Source organism: Thamnophis sirtalis, unplaced genomic scaffold (assembly GCF_051295495.1).
Source record: "Thamnophis sirtalis isolate CommonGarterSnake01/CBP01778 unplaced genomic scaffold, rThaSir2_p1.2 scaffold_8, whole genome shotgun sequence".
NCBI classification, from domain to species: Eukaryota; Metazoa; Chordata; class Lepidosauria; order Squamata; family Natricidae; genus Thamnophis; species Thamnophis sirtalis.
The window spans coordinates 4863740-4884115 of NW_028261388.1; the positions used below are offsets into that span (position 1 = coordinate 4863740).

The 20376-nt window shown below is 44.8% G+C and overlaps 1 protein-coding gene across 1 annotated transcript in view; it reads right to left on the reverse strand.

Moving 5' to 3' along the window:
- Nucleotides 1-20376, reverse strand: part of TENM4 (teneurin transmembrane protein 4) — a 164687-nt gene that overhangs the window by 94039 nt on the left and 50272 nt on the right. Inside the window, 3 exon segments of the mRNA XM_087722028.1 lie at nt 2776-2976; nt 16251-16445; nt 17989-18090. Of these exon segments, the coding sequence (XP_087578154.1) occupies nt 2776-2976; nt 16251-16445; nt 17989-18090 (498 nt within the window).

A 20376-nucleotide genomic window follows, 5' to 3' on the forward strand; every position in this document is an offset into this window, starting at 1 on the left:
TTATCCCCAGAGCTAGGGTGGGGCTTTACTAGAAGCGGTGGCTCTTCCGTCCCAAGGACCAGCCCATAGATTTCCATTGTTCTCCTCTCCTCTGACACATCTATTCATCTACGCCCATTGCCTTTTATCCCCAGAGCTAGGGTGGGGCTTTGCTAGCAGCGGTGGCTCTTCCGTCCCAAGGACCGGCCCATAGATTTCCACTGCTCTCCTCTCCTCTGCCACATCTATTCATCTACGCCCTCTGCCTTTTATCCCCAGAGCTAGAGTGGGGTTTTGCTAGCAGCGGTGGCTCTTCCGTCCCAAGGACCGTCCCATAGATTTCCACTGCTCTCCTCTCCTCTGCCACATCTATTCATCTCCGCCCTCTGCCTTTTATCCCCAGAGCTAGAGTGGGGCTTTGCTAGCAGCGGTGGCTCTTCCGTCCCAAGGACCGGCCCATAGATTTCCACTGCTCTCCTCTCCTCTGTCACATCTATTCATCTCCGCCCACTGCCTTTTATCCCCAGAGTTAGGATGGGGCTTCGCTAGCAGCGGTGGCTCTTCCGTCCCAAGGACCAGCCCATAGATTTCCAATGCTCTCCTCTGCCACATCTATTCATCTCCGCCCACTGCCTTTTATCCCCAGAATTAGGGTGGGGCTTCGCTAGCAGCGGTGGCTCTTCCGTCCAGAGGACCGGCCCATAGATTTCCACTGCCCTCCTCTCCTTTCTGAACATCTGCATGTCAGGCACTGGACCCAGCTGTTGCTCCTCTTCCTCATCAGCCACTTCCAGACCTGGGGGGATTCTCCATCTGAGGGCTGACGGACTTTCTCTCTCTCTCTCTCTCCCCCAGCTCCATTCCCTCTTCCCTCTCGGAACTCTCAGGTTGCCTTAATGCTGACCCCGACTCCCATGCCTCCTCCTCTTCCTCTGATTTGGCTCAGAGCCGAGGTGGCACAGTGGTTAGGGTGCAGTACTGCAGGCCCCTTCAGCTGACTGCTATCTGCAGTTCAGCGGTTCAAATCTCACCCTCTCAAGGTTGACTCAGCCTTCCATCCTTCCGAGGTGGGTGAAATGAGGACCCAGACTGTTGGGGGAGATATGCTGACTCTGTAAACCGCTTAGAGAGGGCTGAAAGCCCTATGAAGCGGTATATAAGTCTAACTGCTGTTGCTATTGCTACTGGGGGGGGGGAGACTGGCGGCCGAAAGGCCACAATAAAAGGTGGCAGAAAGAAAAGACCTAGTGCCCTATTGAGTCTTCCCTTTGAGTTTTTATTTTATTGTCTTAATTTTTGTTGGATGACGGACGTGTGTTTATCCCAAGCAACCAATTTCTGTTGCTAAGCTAGATAGTTCTTAAGTGAGTTTTGCTCTCAGTTTACAACCTTTCTTAACACGGTTGTTAAGTGAATCACAGCAGTTGATCAGTTAGTAACCTGGTTGTTAAGTGAATCCGCCTTCTCCGTTGACTTTGCTTGTCGGAAGGTCGCAAAGGGAGATGATGGCTGGAACCGTCATAAATCAGGAACCCACTGCCAAATTCTGATCACGTGATCCTGGGGATGCTACAACAGTGGCGTGAAAAATGGCCATAAGGCGCTTCTTTCTGTGCCACCGTAACTGAATGGCCACTAAACAGAAAGTTGTAAGTTGAGGACTCCTTGTACTGATGACTGATCCAATGCCTCTGTTGGAAAGTGGTTCCAATTGTCCACCTTTTCTTTCTGTGAAGGAATATTTTCTGACATTCCTTCCTGTCGGTTTGAGGTTATGGCCTCATCTTCTTGATTTTTGGCTTCATATTGAAAATACTGCCTTCTGGAACCCTATCTACACCCTTTCTATGTTTACAAGTTTCATTCATGTCCCTCCCCCGTTTTCCTTCTGTCCTCCAGAAGGGTTAGTGTTGTGGCCTGCCAGCTGCCAGCGGAGTTGGTGGCCAACTCAGACAAGGAGGAGGTTGGGGAGGAACTTGAGCCAGCTCTGGATTCTGGAGAAGGCTCTGACGGATGCTCAGCGTCGGACGCAGAGATAGAACAAGGCCCGCCCGACATTTCCCAGCCACCGGAGAGGGAGCTGCCTTTGGAGGCTGCCATGAGTGAGGAGGAAGAACAGCTGGAGCCTGTTCCAGATGCACGAATATGCAGAGCAGTTAGGAGAGGAGAACAACGGAGGACAAGGAATCAACTCGGGAAGCAAGACACACATGGATGCTGAATGACCGACCCTCCTCCCTGGCTGGGGAATAAATAGAAGGAAAGGGGCGTGGTGGTCGTAGGAGACAACAGTTCGCATTTCTGAAGGTTTTGCTCATTGTGTTTCATGCCTCTACTTGGCAATTATCCCAAGGAACTGATAAGGTCTGTTACTGCAGTTAACTCTTTAATAGAATATTGCCTGGACTTTTCGGTGTGTGAATGCCATTAATTCACAGGAGATAAATAAAGAGGGTTTTTTTTCGTGACAAGGAGTCAGTTTCTTGTTTCTGTTAAGGCTGGGTCAGAACAGTTAATGAGTCAACCTTGAGCTGATCAGGAGCGAATTCCTGGCAGTGGGCAGAGTTTGCCCGCAACCACTGCGCCATCAGGGCTCCTACTTATCAACTCCCCGCATATCTTGTCCTTGGCAAAGATAACAAAACAGCCACTTGCAATTCATATCCGTTTCATCCCAAGCATGAACAGACCTGCTTCTCAGGAACAGGGAGATCTACAAGATTGCAGCCTGTCATTCTACAACCAGAGCGGGCATGCAAAAGTTCTCCGAAAGTACATTCGTAGGTGCTATATTACCTGTGGAACAGTCGTGCCCAGTCCAGTTAGGATCACAGTTGCAGAGACCAGTTTCGGACAGAAAGGTTCCGTGGCCCGAACACTGATCCAGACAAGTGGCTCTCGGGGTCTCACAGTTGGCCCCTCCCCAGCCCACGGAGCAGTGGCATTCTCCTCTCACACAGACGCCGCGCGCTGAGCAGGTGGGATCCATGCAGTCCACTGCAAAGCAAGGAAGAGAAAAATGTGGAAACGTGAATTAGAATTCTTTATTGGCCAAGTGTGAATGGGCACGCAAGGAATTTATCTCTGGTGCATTAGCTCTCAGTGTACATAGAAGCAGAGTAGAGTAGGAATAGGAAGAGTAGAGTAGAGTAGAGGAGAATGGGAAGAGTAGAGTAGAATAGGAATAGGAATAGAATAAATTCTTTATTGACCAAGTGTGATTGGGCACGCAAGGAATTTGTCTCTGGTGCATTAGCTCTCAGTGTACATAGAAGCAGAGTAGAGTAGGAATAGGAAGAGTAGAGTAGAGTAGAATGGGAAGAGTAGAGTAGAGTAGAGTAGAATAGGAATAGGAATAAAATAGAATTCTTTATTGACCAAATGTGATTGGACACACAAGGAATTTGTCTCTGGTGCATTAGCTCTCAGTGTACATAGAAGTAGAGTAGAGTAGAGTAGGAATAGTAGAGTAGAGTAGAATAGGAATAGGAATAGGAATAGGAATAGTGGAGTGGAGTGGAGTGGAGTGGAGTGGAGTGGAGTGGAGTGGAGTAGAGTAGAGTAGAGTAGAGTAGAGTAGAGTAGAGTAGAGTAGAGTAGAGTAGAGTAGAACAGAACAGAACTCTTTATTGACCAAGTGTGATTGGACACACAAGGAATTTGTCTCTGGTGCATTAGCTCTCAGTGTACATAGAAGTAGAGTAGAGTAGAGTAGGAATAGTAGAGTAGAGTAGAATAGGAATAGGAATAGGAATAGGAATAGGAATAGTAGAGTGGAGTGGAGTGGAGTGGAGTGGAGTGGAGTGGAGTAGAGTAGAGTAGAGTAGAGTAGAGTAGAGTAGAGTAGAGTAGAGTAGAGTAGAGTAGAGTAGAGTAGAACAGAACAGAACAGAACTCTTTATTGACCAAGTGTGATTAGACACACAAGGAATTTGTCTCCGGTGCATTAGCTCTCAGTGTACATAGAAGTAGAGTAGAGTAGGAATAGGAAGAGTAGTGTAGAGTAGAGTAGAATAGAAATGGGAATATAGAATAGAGTAGGATAGAATAGAGTATAGAGTAAATATGAATAGAATAGAATATAGGAATAGGAATATAGAGTAGAATAGGAATATAGAATAAAGTAGAGTAGAGTAAAATAGAATAAAATAGGAATAGGAATAGAATATAGGAATAGGAATATAGAGTAGAGTAGAGTAGAATAGGAATGTAGAGTACAGTACAGTAGAATAGGAATATAGAATAAAGTAGAGTAGAGTAGAGTAGAGTAGAGTAGAGTAGAGTAGAATAGAATTATTTATTGACCAAGTGTGATTGGACACACAAGGAATTTGTCTCTGGTGCATTAGCTCTCAGTGTACATAGATGTTTCTGTAATTTAGAATAGAAAATAGAATAGGGTAGAGTGGAGTGGAGTAGAGTGGAGTAGAAATAGGAATAAGAATAAGAATAGGAAGAGTAGAGTAGAGTAGAGTAGAGTAGAGTAGAGTAGAGTAGAGTAGAGTAGAGTAGAGTAGGAAGCGGAAGAGTAGAGTAGAGTAGAATAGGAATGGGAATATAGAATAGAGTAGAATAGAATAGAGTAGAGTAGAGTAAATAGGAATAGAATAGAATATAGGAATAGGAATATATAGTAGAGTAGAATAAGAATATAGAATAAAGTAGAGTAGAATAGAGTAGAATAGAATAAAATAGGAATAGGAATAGAATAGAATATAGTAATAGGAATATAGAGTAGAGTAGACTAGAATAGGAATGTAGAGTAGAGTACAGTAGAATAGGAATATAGAATAAAGTAGAGTAGAGTAGAATAGAATAAAATAGAATAGAATAAAATAGAATAGAATAGAATTCTTTATTGGTCAAGTGTGATTGGACACACAAGGAATTTGTTTCTGGTGCATAAGTTCTCTGTACATACAAGTCTCTGAAGTTTAGAATAGAGAATAGAGAATAGAGAATAGAGTGGAGTGGAGTGGAGTGGAGTGGAGTGGAGTGGAGTGGAGTGGAGTGGAGTGGAGTGGAGTGGAGTGGAGTAGAGTAGAGTAGAGTAGAGTAGAGTAGAGTAGAACAGAACAGAACAGAACAGAACTCTTTATTGGCCAAGTTTGATTGGGCACACAAGGAATTTGTCTCCAGTGCATAAGCTCTCAATGTGCCTGCAAGCAACAAGTGATAAATCATGATTATAATCATAAATGCATTCATCATAAACCATAAGGAACAACCCTCAGCGACAGTCAGGGGATACTAAATAAGCAACCAATACAAATCATACTAGGGTACTAAATAAAGGTAAACCTCAACTTATGACCACAATTGAACCCAACATTTCTGTTGTTAAGTGAGAAATTCCTTAAGTGAGTTTGCTCCATTTTATGAATTTTCTCACCACATTTGTTAAGTGAATCACTGCAATTCTTAAATTAATGACACCGTTGTTAAGTGAATCTGGTTTCCCCATTGAAAGAAAGGAAAGGATGAAGCGAAAAGAAAGGAAAGGAAAAGGAAGAGGGAGGGAGGAAGGAAGGAACAAGCTGGGGTGGCACAGCCATAGCACTTAAACTTATATACCACTTTACAATGCTTTCCAGCCCTCTCTGAGTGGTTTGGAGTTAGCCTCTTGCCCCCAACAATCTGGGTCCTCATTTTATCCACCTCGGAAGGACGGAAGGCTGAGTCGACCTTGAACCTGGGGAGATTCGAACTGCCAAATTGCAGTCAGCCGGCAGTCAGCAGAAGTAGCCTGCAGTACTGTACTCTAAGCACTGCGCCCCCATGACTCATAATGGTTAGAATGCAGAACTGCAAGCAAATTCAGCTCATTGCCAGGAGTTCGATCCTGACCGCCTCAAAGTTAACTCAGCCTTCTATCTTTTCGAGGTTGGAAGAATCCAGATGGTTTGGGGGGGGGGGGCAACATGCTGACTCTCTAAACTACTCAGAGAGGGCTGTAAAGCACCGTGAAGCGGTATATAAGTCTAAGGGCTATTGCTAATGCTGTCCTTCTGCAGATGGGCTGTTCAAGCATATCATTACTGCATCCAGTTTTGGCCACCACACTATGAAAAAAGATGTGGAGACTCTAGAAAGAGTGCAGAGAAGAGCAACCAGGATGATGAGGAGACTGGAGGCTCAAACATACGAAGAACGGTTGCAGGAACTGGGCATGGCTGGTCTAGGGAAGAGAAGGACCAGGGGAGACAGGAGAGCAACCTTCCAATATTTGAGGGGCTGCCACAGAGAGGAAGGGGGTCAAGCTATTCTCCAAAGCACCTGAAGGCCAGAAACGGAATCATGGATGGAAGCTGAGCAAGGAGAGATTCAACCTGGAAATAAGGAGAAATTTCCTGACAATGAGAACAATCCACCCATGGAACAGAAGTTGGACGTTGTGGGAGCTTCATCACTGGAGGTTTACAAGAAGAGAAAGGAAAAGAAGGAAGGAAGGAAGGAAGGAAGGAAGGAAGGAAGGAAGGAAGGAAGGAAGGAAGGAAGGAAGGAAGGAAGGAAGAATAGAATAGAATAGAATTCTTTATTGGCCAAGTGTGATTGGAGACACAAGGAATTTGTCTTTGGTGCATATGCTCTTAGTGTACATAAAAAGACAAGGTACATTCATCAAGAATCATAAGTTATAAGGAAGGAAAGAAGGAAGGAAGGAAGGAAGGAAGGAAGGAAGGAAGGAAGGAAGGAAGGAAGGAAGGAAGGATAGAATTCTTTATTGGCCAAATGTGATTAGACACACAAGGAATTTGTCTTTGGTGCATATGCTCTTAGTGTACATAAAAAGACAAGATACATTCATCAAGAATCATAAGTTATAAGGAAGGAAAGAAGGAAGGAAGGAAGGAAGGAAGGAAGGAAGGAAGGAAGGAAGGAAGGAAGGAAGGAAGGAAGGAAGGAAGGATAGAATTCTTTATTGGCCAAATGTGATTAGACACACAAGGAATTTGTCTTTGGTGCATATGCTCTTAGTGTACATAAAAAGACAAGATACATTCATCAAGAATCATAAGTTATAAGGAAGGAAAGAAGGAAGGAAGGAAGGAAGGAAGGAAGGAAGGAAGGAAGGAAGGAAGGAAGGAAGGAAGGAAGGATAGAATTCTTTATTGGCCAAATGTGATTAGACACACAAGGAATTTGTCTCTGGTGCATATCCTCTCAGTGTACATAAAAAGACAAGATACATTCATCAAGAATCATAAGGTATAAGGAAGGAAGGAAAGGAGGAAGGAAGGAAGGAAGGAAGGAAGGAAGGAAGGAAGGAAGGAAGGAAGGAAGGGGAAGAGTGAGAGTAAATTGAAGGAAGGAAAGGGAGGAGTGAGAGTAACAGGAAGGAAGGAAGAATAGAATAGAATCAGTCAAGAATGGATTGGACTTCCGTTTGTCAGAAATGGTGTAGGGTCCCCTGCTTGGGTGGGGAATGGACTAGATGACCTCCAAGGTCCCTTCCATCTCTGTTAATCTGCAAATTAATGTGCCAACTCTTCTCTTAGGACCATCCGCCAGGCAAGGAAGCTGGCTTTATCAATCACTGGCGCTATGAATGTGTGAACCGGGGCGGGGGGGGGGGCAACTATTTAGAGGCCCAGCGGCTTCCACCCCCTTTCCTTCCCCTCCCCTCCCCTCCCCACGTCAAGGAGCAAACAGGGAAAAAGAGTTGGAAGCGAACTGCGGCTCCCCAAAGTGCTTAGCAGATGGTTCAGTCGTGGAGAACAAAGATTGCGGGATAAGTGACAAGGGGCTACCGCGAGGCGATTAATCACTCCCGCCGAAGAAGGCCCACGGAGGGAGGGGGGGAAGGCAGTTGTAAGGGGGTCTCCATCACAGCAGGCAGAACGCTCTGCTAGCTCAGCGTTAACCCGGAGGAGAGGGAGGCGTGTGCAGGTTAGGACACGCCATTCATCATAAAGCCCGGGCCATTTTTCATGTCCAAACGAGCCTTTTCAGGAGACGGCCGGCACAATGGCGGCTTTAATCTTGCCCTTGCTTAGACGCTCCGAACTGTGGCAAAGGTTCTGAGATCGACTGATCTATCTATCTATCTATCTATCTATCTATCTATCTATCTATCTATCTATCTATCTATCTATCTATCTATCTATCCTCTATATCTTTGTCTCATCTCTCTCTCTCTCTCCTCTATATCTTTATATGTCTCATCTCTCTCTCTATCTCTCCTCTATATCTTTGTCTCATCTCTCTCTCTCTCTCTCTCTCTCCTCTATATCTTTATATGTCTCATCCATCCATCTCTCTCTCTCTCTATCTCTCTATCCTCTATATCTTTATGTCCTATCTATCTATCTATCTATCTATCTATCTATCTATCTATCTATCTATCTATCTATCTATCTATCCTCTATATCTTTGTCTCATCTCTCTCTCTCCTCTATATCTTTATATGTCTCATCTCTCTCTCTATCTCTCCTCTATCTCTTTGTCTCATCTCTCTCTCTCTCTCTCTCTCCTCTATATCTTTATATGTCTCATCCATCCATCTCTCTCTCTCTCTATCTCTCTATCCTCTATATCTTTATGTCCTATCTATCTATCTATCTATCTATCTATCTATCTATCTATCTATCTATCTATCTATCTATCTATCCTCTATATCTTTGTCTCATCTCTCTCTCTCTCTCCTCTATATCTTTATATGTCTCATCTCTCTATCTCTCTATCTCTCCTCTATATCTTTGTCTCATCTCTCTCTCTCTCTCTCTCTCCTCTATATCTTTATATGTCTCATCCATCCATCTCTCTCTCTCTCTATCTATCTATCTATCCTCTATATCTTTATGTCCTATCATCTATCTATCTATCTATCTATCTATCTATCTATCTATCTATCTATCTATCTATCTATCATCCATCCATCCATCTATCTATCCTCTATATCTTTATATGTCTCATCCATCTATCTATCTATCTATCTATCTATCTATCTATCTATCTATCTATCTATCTATCTATCCTCTATATCTTTATATGTCTCATCTATCTATCTATCTATCTGTCTGTCTACCTCCCTCCATCCATCTACTATCTCTTTTTTCCCTTCCTTTTCCCCGCCTTCCTTCCTTCTCTCTTGTTCCATTTTCTTTCCTTCCTTTCCTTCTTTTTCTTTCCTTCCTTCCCCTTGTTTCCTTTATTCCTTCCTTCTTTCTTTCTCTTTCTTTCTCTTTCCTTCCTTCCCCTGCCTTCCTTTTTTCTTTCCTCTTCCTTCCTTCCTTTCTTCCCATTCCTTTTTCTTCCCTAACTTCCTACTTCTTTCCTTTTTCCTTCCTTCCCTCTGTTTTCCTTCTTTCTTTCCTTCCTTCCTGTTCCTTCCTGCTTGACTCTTTTTCATTCCTCTTCCTTTCCTTGTTTCTTTTATTCTTTCCATCTTTCCTTCCCTGTCTTTCCTTCCTTCCACTACCTTACTTCTTTCTATCCTCTTCCTTTCTTCCTTCTCTTTTCCTTCCTTTCTTCCCATTGCTTCTTTTCCTTTCCTAACTTCTTTTTGCTCTTTTTCTTTCCTTCCTTCTTTCTTTCTTTCTTTCCATTTCTTGCTCTTTCCTTCTTTCTTCTACTTCTTTCTTTTTATCCTCTTCCTTTCTTCCTTCTCCTTTTCTTCCTTTCTTCCCATTCCTTTTTCTTTCCTAATGTCTTCTTTGCTCTTTTTCTCTTTCCTTCTTTCTTTCCATTTCTTGCTCTTTCCTTCCTTCCCCTACCTTCCTTCTTTCCTCTTCCTTTCTTTTCTTTTCTTTCCTTCCCATTCCTTCTTTTTTCCTTCCTAATTTCTGCTTTGCTCTTTTTTTGCTTTCCTTTTTTCCCTTCCTTCTTTCCTCCCTCCCCCTTCCTCCTTCTCTTTGTTGCAAATACTTCCATCTCTCCCTCCCTCCCACTCTCTGTGGTTCTAACTCCCTCTCCCCATTTTTCTTCAAAGAGAATAATACACTTCAAAATCCCACTGCTCAGCCAGCTTCGTGGCTCAGCCCAGTTTTTGGAGTTCTTTCCATGAATGGGAGAACAGCAGAAGCTACAACCGTTGGCACAATCCACTGGGAATATATGAGTGCCAAGCCAACTAAAGTGAATGGGGGCTCCTAAAACTCCTTGTGGCTTTTATTCATTGTGGGAATGGCGTTGAAGAATCACCCAGGAACGGGGGCTCTAAATTTCCAGCATCACAGAGACCTCCAAAAACGGGTAAAAACCCATGGAAAAGGATCTCAGGAACAAAACATTTTTAATTTCGGGGGGGGGGGGGGGGGAAGACAAATCAGGAGGAACATGACTAAACTTCCTAAAACTGAGGTGAGAGTGGGCACAGCAAGCTTTTATTCTTTACGAGCTGTTAACCCGCTGATGCCCAGGGATTTCTTTACCCCTATCCTGTAGTAGACATTCACAAATGTCCGGAACAAATGTAATTTCTATTGTTGGATTCCCTCCCCCTCCTTACCAGAGGGAGCCCCCTTGTGGAGTACTGTGAAGCCGTTACCATGGCGACTCCACTGTGCTGTATAGTAGAAGCCATTTTAAGACACAACAGGCTGTATCTTAACAGAACACACACCCTGAGGGGTGTTAGAGGCGTCTTACCCCGACAGTTATTTGTTTCCAGAGAGTAAGTCATCTGTGTACCAAGCTTGGTTGAAATTGCTTGAGGCATTCCAGAATTATGCTGGAACACACACACACACACACACACACACGCACGCACACACACACACAGACAGACAGACAGACAGAAAAGAAGAAGAAAAAGAAGAAGGAGGAGGAGGAGGAGGAGGAGGAGGAGGATAGATTACAAAATTCAGATTATTCAGACAATGTATGCCAAATCAAATAATAATTTAAGTAGGCCCTGAAGTACAGAATGGAATTGGACCTATATAAATTTGTCTTTATCGCAAAGAGAGTGCAAAATAATGGCTTGTTATTTGCAGGCGGGCAAAAAGGGGAACCAGGTTTCAGCGCTTGTCCAAAACTATGATCTACCCAGCGGTGGGTTTCACATTTTGTTACCACTGGTTCACCCCAGACGCACCCAGCCTTCTGTGCATGCACTTTTGCTTGCACTCATGCCTTTCACGCATGCGCCCGGCCTCAAAAAACACACCTAAATATGACGGCATAGAGTTGGGGCAGATGGGCAGGCCCACCCGCGATTTGCCCTACCACTTCGGGTGAACCGGTCTGAACTGGCTGAATACCACTGTCAAGTCTGCAGCCATATTTTCTTTTGGAACTTTGGCCTGCCACACTTTCTATTATTCTATGATTGTGGGAAAATTGGAGGGGGTTTGTATGGAGTTAGATGCGATGTAGCCATAACAACATTCTTTCTAGAAAGTCAAGGTCATCCTTTGTCTCTGCACCTCTGCACTTGACCGGAACTGGATGGGTGGAACTGCCAGCATGGCAATGAAAGATTGGACCATGGGATGGACTTGTAGGGGTGAGGGGCAAGATCTTGAACTTTCAACTGGGGTGGGGAAAACCAGGAAGCTTTCAGATTCGGGTTTCCCCAGATGTGCCAACATGTCTCTCTTAATCAATTGGAACATTGAGGAATACTTTGCCTTGGACTCTGATTTAATTTTGGATGCTCTTTGGAACCCTGACAACCGCCTCTGGATCTAACCAGGGGCCTCCAACCTTGGTAACTTTAAGACTTTTGCCAATGCAGGTGGATATACTTGTCCCGGGATAATGTTGCAGGATCTAATCTGGGTCGGACACAGGTTTTGGTCTTCCGAGTCTTTGGTCTCGTGCCGAGCTTCTCACTCACCAGAGTGTGTGTTCTGCGTTGTTCTGTGTGTGCTACTTACACAGTGCCTATTGTGTGTGGCTCTTTAGTTGTTGACTGGCTGGTTATTAAGATGGAGTTTGGGTGCAAAGCAATAGCAATAGCAATTAGACTTATATACCGCTTCATAGGGCTTTCAGCCCTCTCTAAGCGGTTTACAGAGTCAGCATATTGCCCCCACAGTCTGGGTCCTCATTTTACCCACCTCGGAAGGATGGAAGGCTGAGTCAACCCTGAGCCGGTGAGATTTGAACCGCCGAACTGCAGAGCTGCAGTCAGCTGAAGTAGCCTGCAGTGCTGCATTTAACCACTGCTCACTGGGCTCACTAGAAGACACTGCTTTAAAATTTTCAAGAAGGAGACCTGTGGCTTATTCAGGTTTTTTTTTATTTTTACAAATACGAGCCAAGGCAGGAGAAAACTCACAATGGGATTAATCTTTTTTTAAACTTAACATTGCAGGAAATAAATAGAGGGTGCCCCATAAAACTGGAAACATACTATATTAATAAAGAGATGGGATCTTTATTATCTGTACCCTCCTCCAAAGGAAAAACCCTAAGGTTTGTAAAATATTGGAAATCAACATTACGGAAGGATTTAGAGAGGAACTGAGTTGAATAAATGTTCCGTGTAGCAGCCTTTATGCACTCTTTCAGCACTAATTTCCTCTTAGGGGAACAGCTCTTACACCTGGTGTAAAAGATTCAAGCGCAGAGGGAAAGATACTTCAGTCAACAAGTTGCGTGGAAAAGCTTCGCTTTACTTCTTTTTCCTGCTTTTAAAAAAAATAAAATTTGGGCTGCGGGCCAACTAACGTCGAGTTTCTATTTATTTAAAGCTCTCGACTCGGCTTGTATTGCCTCAAGAGACTTAGCAAGCGGTCGAGAAATAAGACATGTAAATAAAATTACAGCAAAACCAGGAAAGAATCGTAATTAAGTTCAGCGTCGTAAGTGCCTTTAAAAAAAAAAGCTAATGACAGATGAAGCAGCAGAAAACGCTGTCAATCCTTAAGAAATGGGGTTGAGAAACGACGTCCGTAAATAGAGTCCAACCTTGAATTTTAGAGAATGCAGGTAGTCCTTGATTTACAACTGTCCATTTAGTGTTGAGGACTACCTGTATGAGCCAAGGTGGCGCAGTGGTTAAATGCAGCACTGCAGGCTACTGCTAGATCAGCAGGTCAGCGGTTCAAATCTCACCGGCTCAGGGTTGACTCAGCCTTCCATCCTTCCGAGGTGGGTAAAATGAGGACCCAGATTGTTGGGGGCAATATGCTGACTCTCTGTAAACCGCTTAGAGAGGCCTGTAAGGCCTATGAAGCGGTATATAAGTCTACTGCTATTGCTATTGCTATTGTATTTATAGATCAAGGGAGCTTAGTGCTCTCTGAGCATGGTGGCTTTGTTGAAGACATTTTATTACCCAACTGGGTAACATCTTCAGTGCTGGAAGAGGGTGGGAGTTGCAGAGAGGAAGAGGAAGAGGAGGAGCAGGAGGAGGAGAAGGAGGAGCAGCAGCAGCAGCAGCAGGAGGAAGACAACGACTGTGGGGTCCTTGGTGTTCCCTGACTTTGATTGTTTTCCTGTAGACGTTTCATTACTCAACTAGGTAACATCATCAGTGCTCCTAGGATCATCGCTAGTCATGAGATGCCTGCAAGAAAACCACCAAGCTCGAAGAACACCTAGGATCCTTCCCTTACACCTATTCCATGGCTTTTATTTTTACATATTGTGTTTATGAGCCGCAGTGGCGCAGTGGTTAGAGTGCAGTACTGCAGGCTGCTTCTGCTGCCTGCCGACTGCCTGAAATTTGGCAGTTCGAATCTCCCCAGGCTCAAGGTCGACTCAGCCTTCCGTCCTTCTGAGGTGGGTAAAATGAGGACCCACATTGTTGGGGGCAAGAGGCTGACTCTGTAAACTGCTTAGAGAGGGCTATAAAAGCACTGTGAAGCGGTATATAAGTGCTATTGCAAAGGGAGGGGGGGTGCAGGAGGGAGGGAGGGAGGGAGGGAGGGAGGAAAGGAAGGAAGGAAGGAAGGGAGCTCTGGTGGCACAGTAGTTAGAATTCAGTATTGCAGGTTAACTCTGCCCACTGCCAGAAGTTCGATCCTGATTAACTCAAGGCAGTTGACTCAGTCTCCCATCCATCCGAGGTGGGTCAAATGAGGACCCACATTGCTGGGGGCAAGAGGCCGACTCTGTAAAGAGTTTAGAGGGGGCTATAAAAGCACTGTGAAGCAGTATATAAGTCTAAGTACTATTAGGAAGGAGGGAGGGAGGGAGGGAGGGAGGGAGAGAGGAAGGAAGGAAGGAAGGAAGGAAGGAAGGAAGGAAGGAAGGAAGGAAGGGAGCCCTGGTGGCACAGTAGTTAGAATTCAGTATTGCAGGTTAACTCTGCCCACTGTCAGAAATTCAATCCTGACTGGCTCAAGGTAAAAGAGCCGAGGTGGCGCAGTGGTTAAATACAGCACTGCAGGCTACTTCAGCTGACTGCAGTTCTGCAGTTCGGCTGTTCAAATCTCACCAGCTCAGGGTTGACTCAGCCTTCCATCCTTCCGAGGTGGGTGAAATGAGGACCCGGATTGTTGTTGGGGGCAATATGCTGACTCTGTAAACCGCTTAGAGAGGGCTATAAAAGCACTGTGAAGCGGTATATAAATCCTATTGTTACTGCTACAGCAAGGAACTCTGTGCTATTCAAGTGCAGGGAGAAAAAAAAAACGCTTTCAGATAACCTTAAGGGAGGAAAATGGTTTATCCTAAAGTAGAAATAATGGCAGATGGACGGATGGAGATGGAGCTATTTCAGACTGTATTAAAAGCTTCTATTTGGCAGAAGCTTCTGGCCGAGAAGGAATTGATTGATTATTCATATCCATATCTAATCTACTTAAGTCTCTCGATATTGGGGGTTTGCGCAACTTTGGTGAGTGTACGCCGGCAGGATTGATGTGTGCGTCCTTTCTCCTGGGACGCCCTTAAAAACAAAATAAATGAAAAATGCTGCTATCCCACACAAGGTTAGACACACTTAAGTCCATCGATTACGTCTAATGCTGGTTACAATAGGGACTGAAGTAATTGGGGCATCCATAATTTTGATGAAGAGGGAAAAGGCGGTTGCGGGGGAGGGGTTGGGGGGGTGTTGCCAGCTGTTTCAGGAGCAACGCTACACAGCCAGAGGTGGTGCAAAAGGAAGGCATCACAACAACATGGCGGGGCAGCATAAAACCACCGGATGGCCTCTGGCATCTTCAGCTAAGAAAGGAAAAGAAGAAAAAGGAAAAGGAAAAGAAAAAGACAAAGAGAAAGTGTAGTGTAGAATAGAGTAGAGTATAATAAAATAGAATAGAAAATGGAATAGAATAGAAAATAGAATAGAATATGGAAAGAGAAGAGAAGAGAACAGATACACAGGACAGGAGAGAAGAGAAATACAGGACAGGACAGAAGAGAAGAGATATACAGGACAGGATAGGACAGAAGAGAAGAGAGAAGAGAAGAGAAGAGAAGAGAAGAGATATACAGGACAGGATAGGACAGAAGAGAAGAGAGAAGAGAAGAGAAGAGAAGAGAAGAGAAGAGATATACAGGACAGGACAGAAGAGAATAGATATACAGGATAGGATAGGATAGGAATACAGGACAAAAAGGAAGGAAGGAAGTGTTTGACCCCCCCCCCCTTTCTTCGCTTGTTAACAGACGACAGTCAGACAGACTTAAAAGGAAATAACTTTATCAGTCCTGGCTCCCGCTGGCTGCGAGCCCAAAATAAACATAAATAAAGTCTCTGGCAAGAAGATAACAGAATGCAAAACAAAGATCTCCTACGGCAAAACCAGGTGTACAGAAAGAAAGCAAAGCACTTCTCCAAGTGCCTCTCACAAACAAACCACGACCGATGAACCATGAACCACGAACGAACGGCGAACGTTGACTTCTGCAACCAGGGCGTGGCACCCTCCATCCTTTTATCTCCAGAAGACGACACTAACGAGCCCCAGCAGCATTGTTAATCCTGCATCCCGACTCAACTCACAGCAAACTTCTGCTGAGTCACAACAGGAAGGAAGGAAGGAAGGAAGGAAGGAAGGAAGGAAGGTTTCTGACACTCCCTGCCAGATTCTCATCAGCAAATTCAATGGGGAAGCCTGCAGGAAGTCGGAAGTTGCTGCTACTTTAATTGCTTTTTCACTCACATTTGCTTTTTCTGTTCCTCTGTTTGGCCTGAAACGATGACCAGAATTCCCAAGCGCTGGCTGGGGAATTCTGGGAGTTGACATCTACCCATCTTAAAGCTGCCAAGGTTGAGAAACATTGCTGTAAGTCTTACCGCTTGGGGGAGCCTCTCCCCAAAACTCCATCAGCACCAACCATAGCAAATGAATTGAACAAACGTCAAGGCATTCTGAAACTTATCCAATGGTGGGAAAAGTACCCACAGAATCTTAAAAGGAGATTACCTTCTTCACAACTCTCTCCCTTGTAACCTGGGTTGCAAATGCAGGTTCCCATGATGCACGTCCCGTGGCTGTTGCAAGAGACGTCGACGCACTGATTGGTGGGGACGTCACACTCGGCTCCTTTCCATCCACTGTGACACAAACAACGTCCTTTCATGTATTGTCCGTTCCCGCTGCACAACACTGGGCAAGACGCTGAGAAGGAAGAAGGCAACACCAAAAAAAAAAGGTCATTAGAAACATGATCACTGATCAGATACAGGGGGAGGGAATTTAAGATGGATTATATGTAGTCGCAGATTACACCACTCTAATGGAGCCCATCATTTCTGTTGCTAAGTGAAACATTCATTCAATGAATTTTGCTGTCAGCGTTCCAAGTATCATGTCGAATTAAATCAGAGTCCAAGGCAAAACGATCCTTAAAGTTCCAATTTAATAAAGCAGACTTCTCAGCACATCTGTGTTAATCCCAATTCTGGAAATTACACCACAATTCCACCCACTTAAAAGTTCATGATCTTGTCCCCACACCCACAATCCATCACATGGTCCAATCTTCTTCTTCCACACTGGCGTCTCCACCCAGCTGCTTCCAGTCAGGTGTAAAAGTGCGGAGACAAAAGATGACCTTGGTCTTCTAGAAAAGAATGATAACAATACATTCCGCAATCCTACTCCTGTCTATTCCCCCCTCCCATCAACTACACTAATGAAACAGCATAATGAAATAAGAGAAAGTGTGGCAGGCCAAAATTCTAAAAGGAATATAATCGCAGGCCTGACATTTGCCTCCTATTACGACCTTTCTTGCCACACTTGTCAAGTGGGAATCACTGTTAAGTTAGTGAACACGGTTGTTAAGTGAGTCTGGCTTCCTCACTGACTTTGTGTCAACTTGCAAAGCCTCCCTGGCCTGCTCTCGAGTTGCCGTAGGAAATGGGGATGGGACGAATCAGCTACAAACAGAAGCACATTCCAGGCATATCTTTCTCAAGGCTGTCTCCCAGGTTACCCACAGCAGCCAGAGGGGAGTGATCTCTCTCAACGCTGGCTAACAAGTCCAGCTGGACGGAAGGTGAATAGTTGTCTGCCACATCTATTCATCTCTGCCCCCTGCCTTTTATCCCCAGAATTAGGGTAGGGCTTCGCTAGCAGCAATGACTTTTCTGTCCCAAGGACCGGCCCACAGATTTCCACTGCTCTCCTCCCTTCTGCCTTCTGTGCATCTGCGCATCAGACACTGGACCCAGCTGTTCCTCCTCTTCCTCACCAGCCACCTCCAAACCTGGGGCTGTTGATTCTTCATCTGAAGTCTGACGGACAGCCCTGGCCCCACCTCTGTCTCTCTCTCTCTCTCTCTCTGCCAGCTCCATTCTGTCTTCTCCTTCGGAGCTCTCTGGTTGCCTTGATGCCGACTCTGATTCCCACGCCTCCTCCTCCTCCTCCTCCTCTTCCTCCTCCTCCTCCTCTGATTCAGCTGCTAAAGGGGCCGGCAGCCGACAGCCCACAACAGAAATAATAAGACTGGCTGAATTCACACAATGCACCAAACCACCCAGACTGAGATTAAAAGTAACAAAACTTAGTAGGGCATGTAAGATCCAGCTGTATCTGTTCTGGTTAAGTGTCTTTGAGACACAACTTCGTGTAGAGCTGAAACGACACTCCCGCGTTTATTTAGCACATCCTTCCACGTCAGTAATGATAGTTAACAAAAAAAGAAATTAAGTTCTACCTCGTCCACAATCGGGGCCCAAAAATCCGAGGAAACAATGGCAGGTTCCAGAAACGCAGTCCCCGTTTCCGTAACAGTTGCTGGGACAGTTCTCCACCGATTCTACGGAAAGAAGAAAAGGGGGAAAGTGAAGATAATGTAGAACAGGACAAAGCTGAACCTCAAAGGACATTCGCCGATGAAACAGAGGTATTGGCAATGGTCCTTCTCACGCCAGTCTCCCCTTGACTGGATTACTGTAAATGACTCGATGTGGGACTGCCCTGGAAGACTACACAGGAACTTGAGGGTACATAACTTTAGCTGGCGCAAAGCCTGAGTACTAAAGGAAGAAGGCCCCAGTCTTGTCAGGTCCTGGAAGATTAACTGATTGCCAGTTTGCTTCTAAACCAGGGGTGTCAAACTCAAGGCTCGGGGGCTGGACCTGGCCTGCGGGGTGTTCAGATCTGGCCTGGAAACGGTGAAGGACCATCCCCTGCCAGCGAAAACAGCTCGGGAGGGTGGTGGGTGGCCCATTTTTTTCTGGCAAAGGGTTGCAGGAGGCCGTCGCAGCCAAAAATGGAACTTGGGCGCCCTTTCCCGCTGGCAGAGGACTTGGGCCACCACAGGCGCCCCCTACATGAGTGACGTTGTGCTGGACATGCCCACTCTGCCCCCCCCCACAAAGCCAAACACAACCCTGATGCGGCCCTCAATGAAATTGAGTTTGACCCTCCTGTTCTAGACTGGAGAAAGAGGAGAAACTGTGGGAGGAGTAAAAAGAGGCATTAGGTTAGAATTCCTACATAGTCACAAACAAAGTCCAATCTCTCTTGAATCCTGTGGACCATAGATAATTGACTTAGATAAAGTCAAAGCAGGTGCTAATTGTTAATTGAGCAGATTTTTTAAAGAATGTATTTATATATTTTCCTTAACATATATTAATACTTTATGAACAGCCTATTATCTGGGTACATTTGCTTAACACGATAGTATATCATATAATAATAATATATTAAATATAAAACGTACGCAATAGTATTTGTCCCTTTTCTAATTTCTATTTCTATTATCCAACCACTGATAAGATAAAACCCATGTTTGAAAGTATTTTGCATCGTCTTTATTGACAACTTTAGGAGTTGACATCTTTATCGTCAATGTCAACCTATCCATTTCCACACAATCTAGTAATTTTTTAATTACATCTTCTTCCCTGATGAGATTTCTGAGCATAGGCTGTTTAGCAATAAATCAACTTAATTGGACCTTCCTGTGTGGGCGTGACATATCGGGCGAACTGGTAGTAGTGGTGGCGGGGAGCTGCGCCCATCCGCCTGGACGCTTTTGCGCATGCACAGCAGCGTAGCGCGAGCGCGCCCGAACTGGTAGTAAAAAAAAATAATTAGCAACCCACCACTGCATAAAGTCCTACATAATTTTGGTCATTAAGTAGCTACAAAATCACTTGCTCCCAAGTAGAATCTTCCCTTGTCAAATTTGGGCTTAGAATTCCTTACTCCTTGCAAGAGGTCCAGGGAGAGATTTGAACCTTGGTTTATGGTGATATGCTTTGTGCTCTCTGAGCTTGGTTGTTTTCTTGCAGACATTTCACGACCCAACTAGGTAACGTCATTCAGTCTAGAAGGAGCGCGGTGTTGGCTCTCTGTTTATATACCAGCGGCTTGCCCTGTTACTTGTTGGCAGGAATGTTCTTGGTGCTTCCTTCATTAGGTGGTTGTTTACTGTTTGATGATTGTACGTCTGAGTTGCAGCGGTAGGTTATGGCAGTCGCTACTCCAGGTTTGCTCATGGCTGTGATACACACATGCCCAGTGCAATAGAAATTGCTCTGCGCATGTGCAGAAGCAAAAAACAAGATGGCGGCAACTGTGGCCGGTTTCGGGGGCGTGGCAGGCCTGGGTTGCTGCCACTTCCAATGACCCAGGCCGTCAAACCACTACCGGTTCGGTCGAACTGATCCGAATCGGTAGGAACCCACCACTGCTGAGTTGGTTAAATAGCGTGTCCATCCTAAGGAATCACTTGCCCTCAGAATTAAGATCAGAAAAACACATTTAGAAGATCTGGCTGTTTAAGCAAGCAGTTGAGGATTTAGAAAGGATTAAGTTCCCGAGGTGTAGATAGGTGCCGTTTATTTTAATTTGCTTCACGCTGTTACCGATGCCGAATTGATTATGGATCGTCTATCGTGAACTTTCACGGATTGGATGTGCTGTACTGCTTTTTTTTTTGGGCGAACTCTGAGATTTGCCTAAAGAAAGTGGCATAAAGGGGCCATAAATCGATAGAACAATTAAGAAGGAAGTCATTACTATTTCCTTAAATTGACGTTTTTCAACGGCATAAAACAGACTTTTAAAAGCAACCCGTTTCATTCTTAAA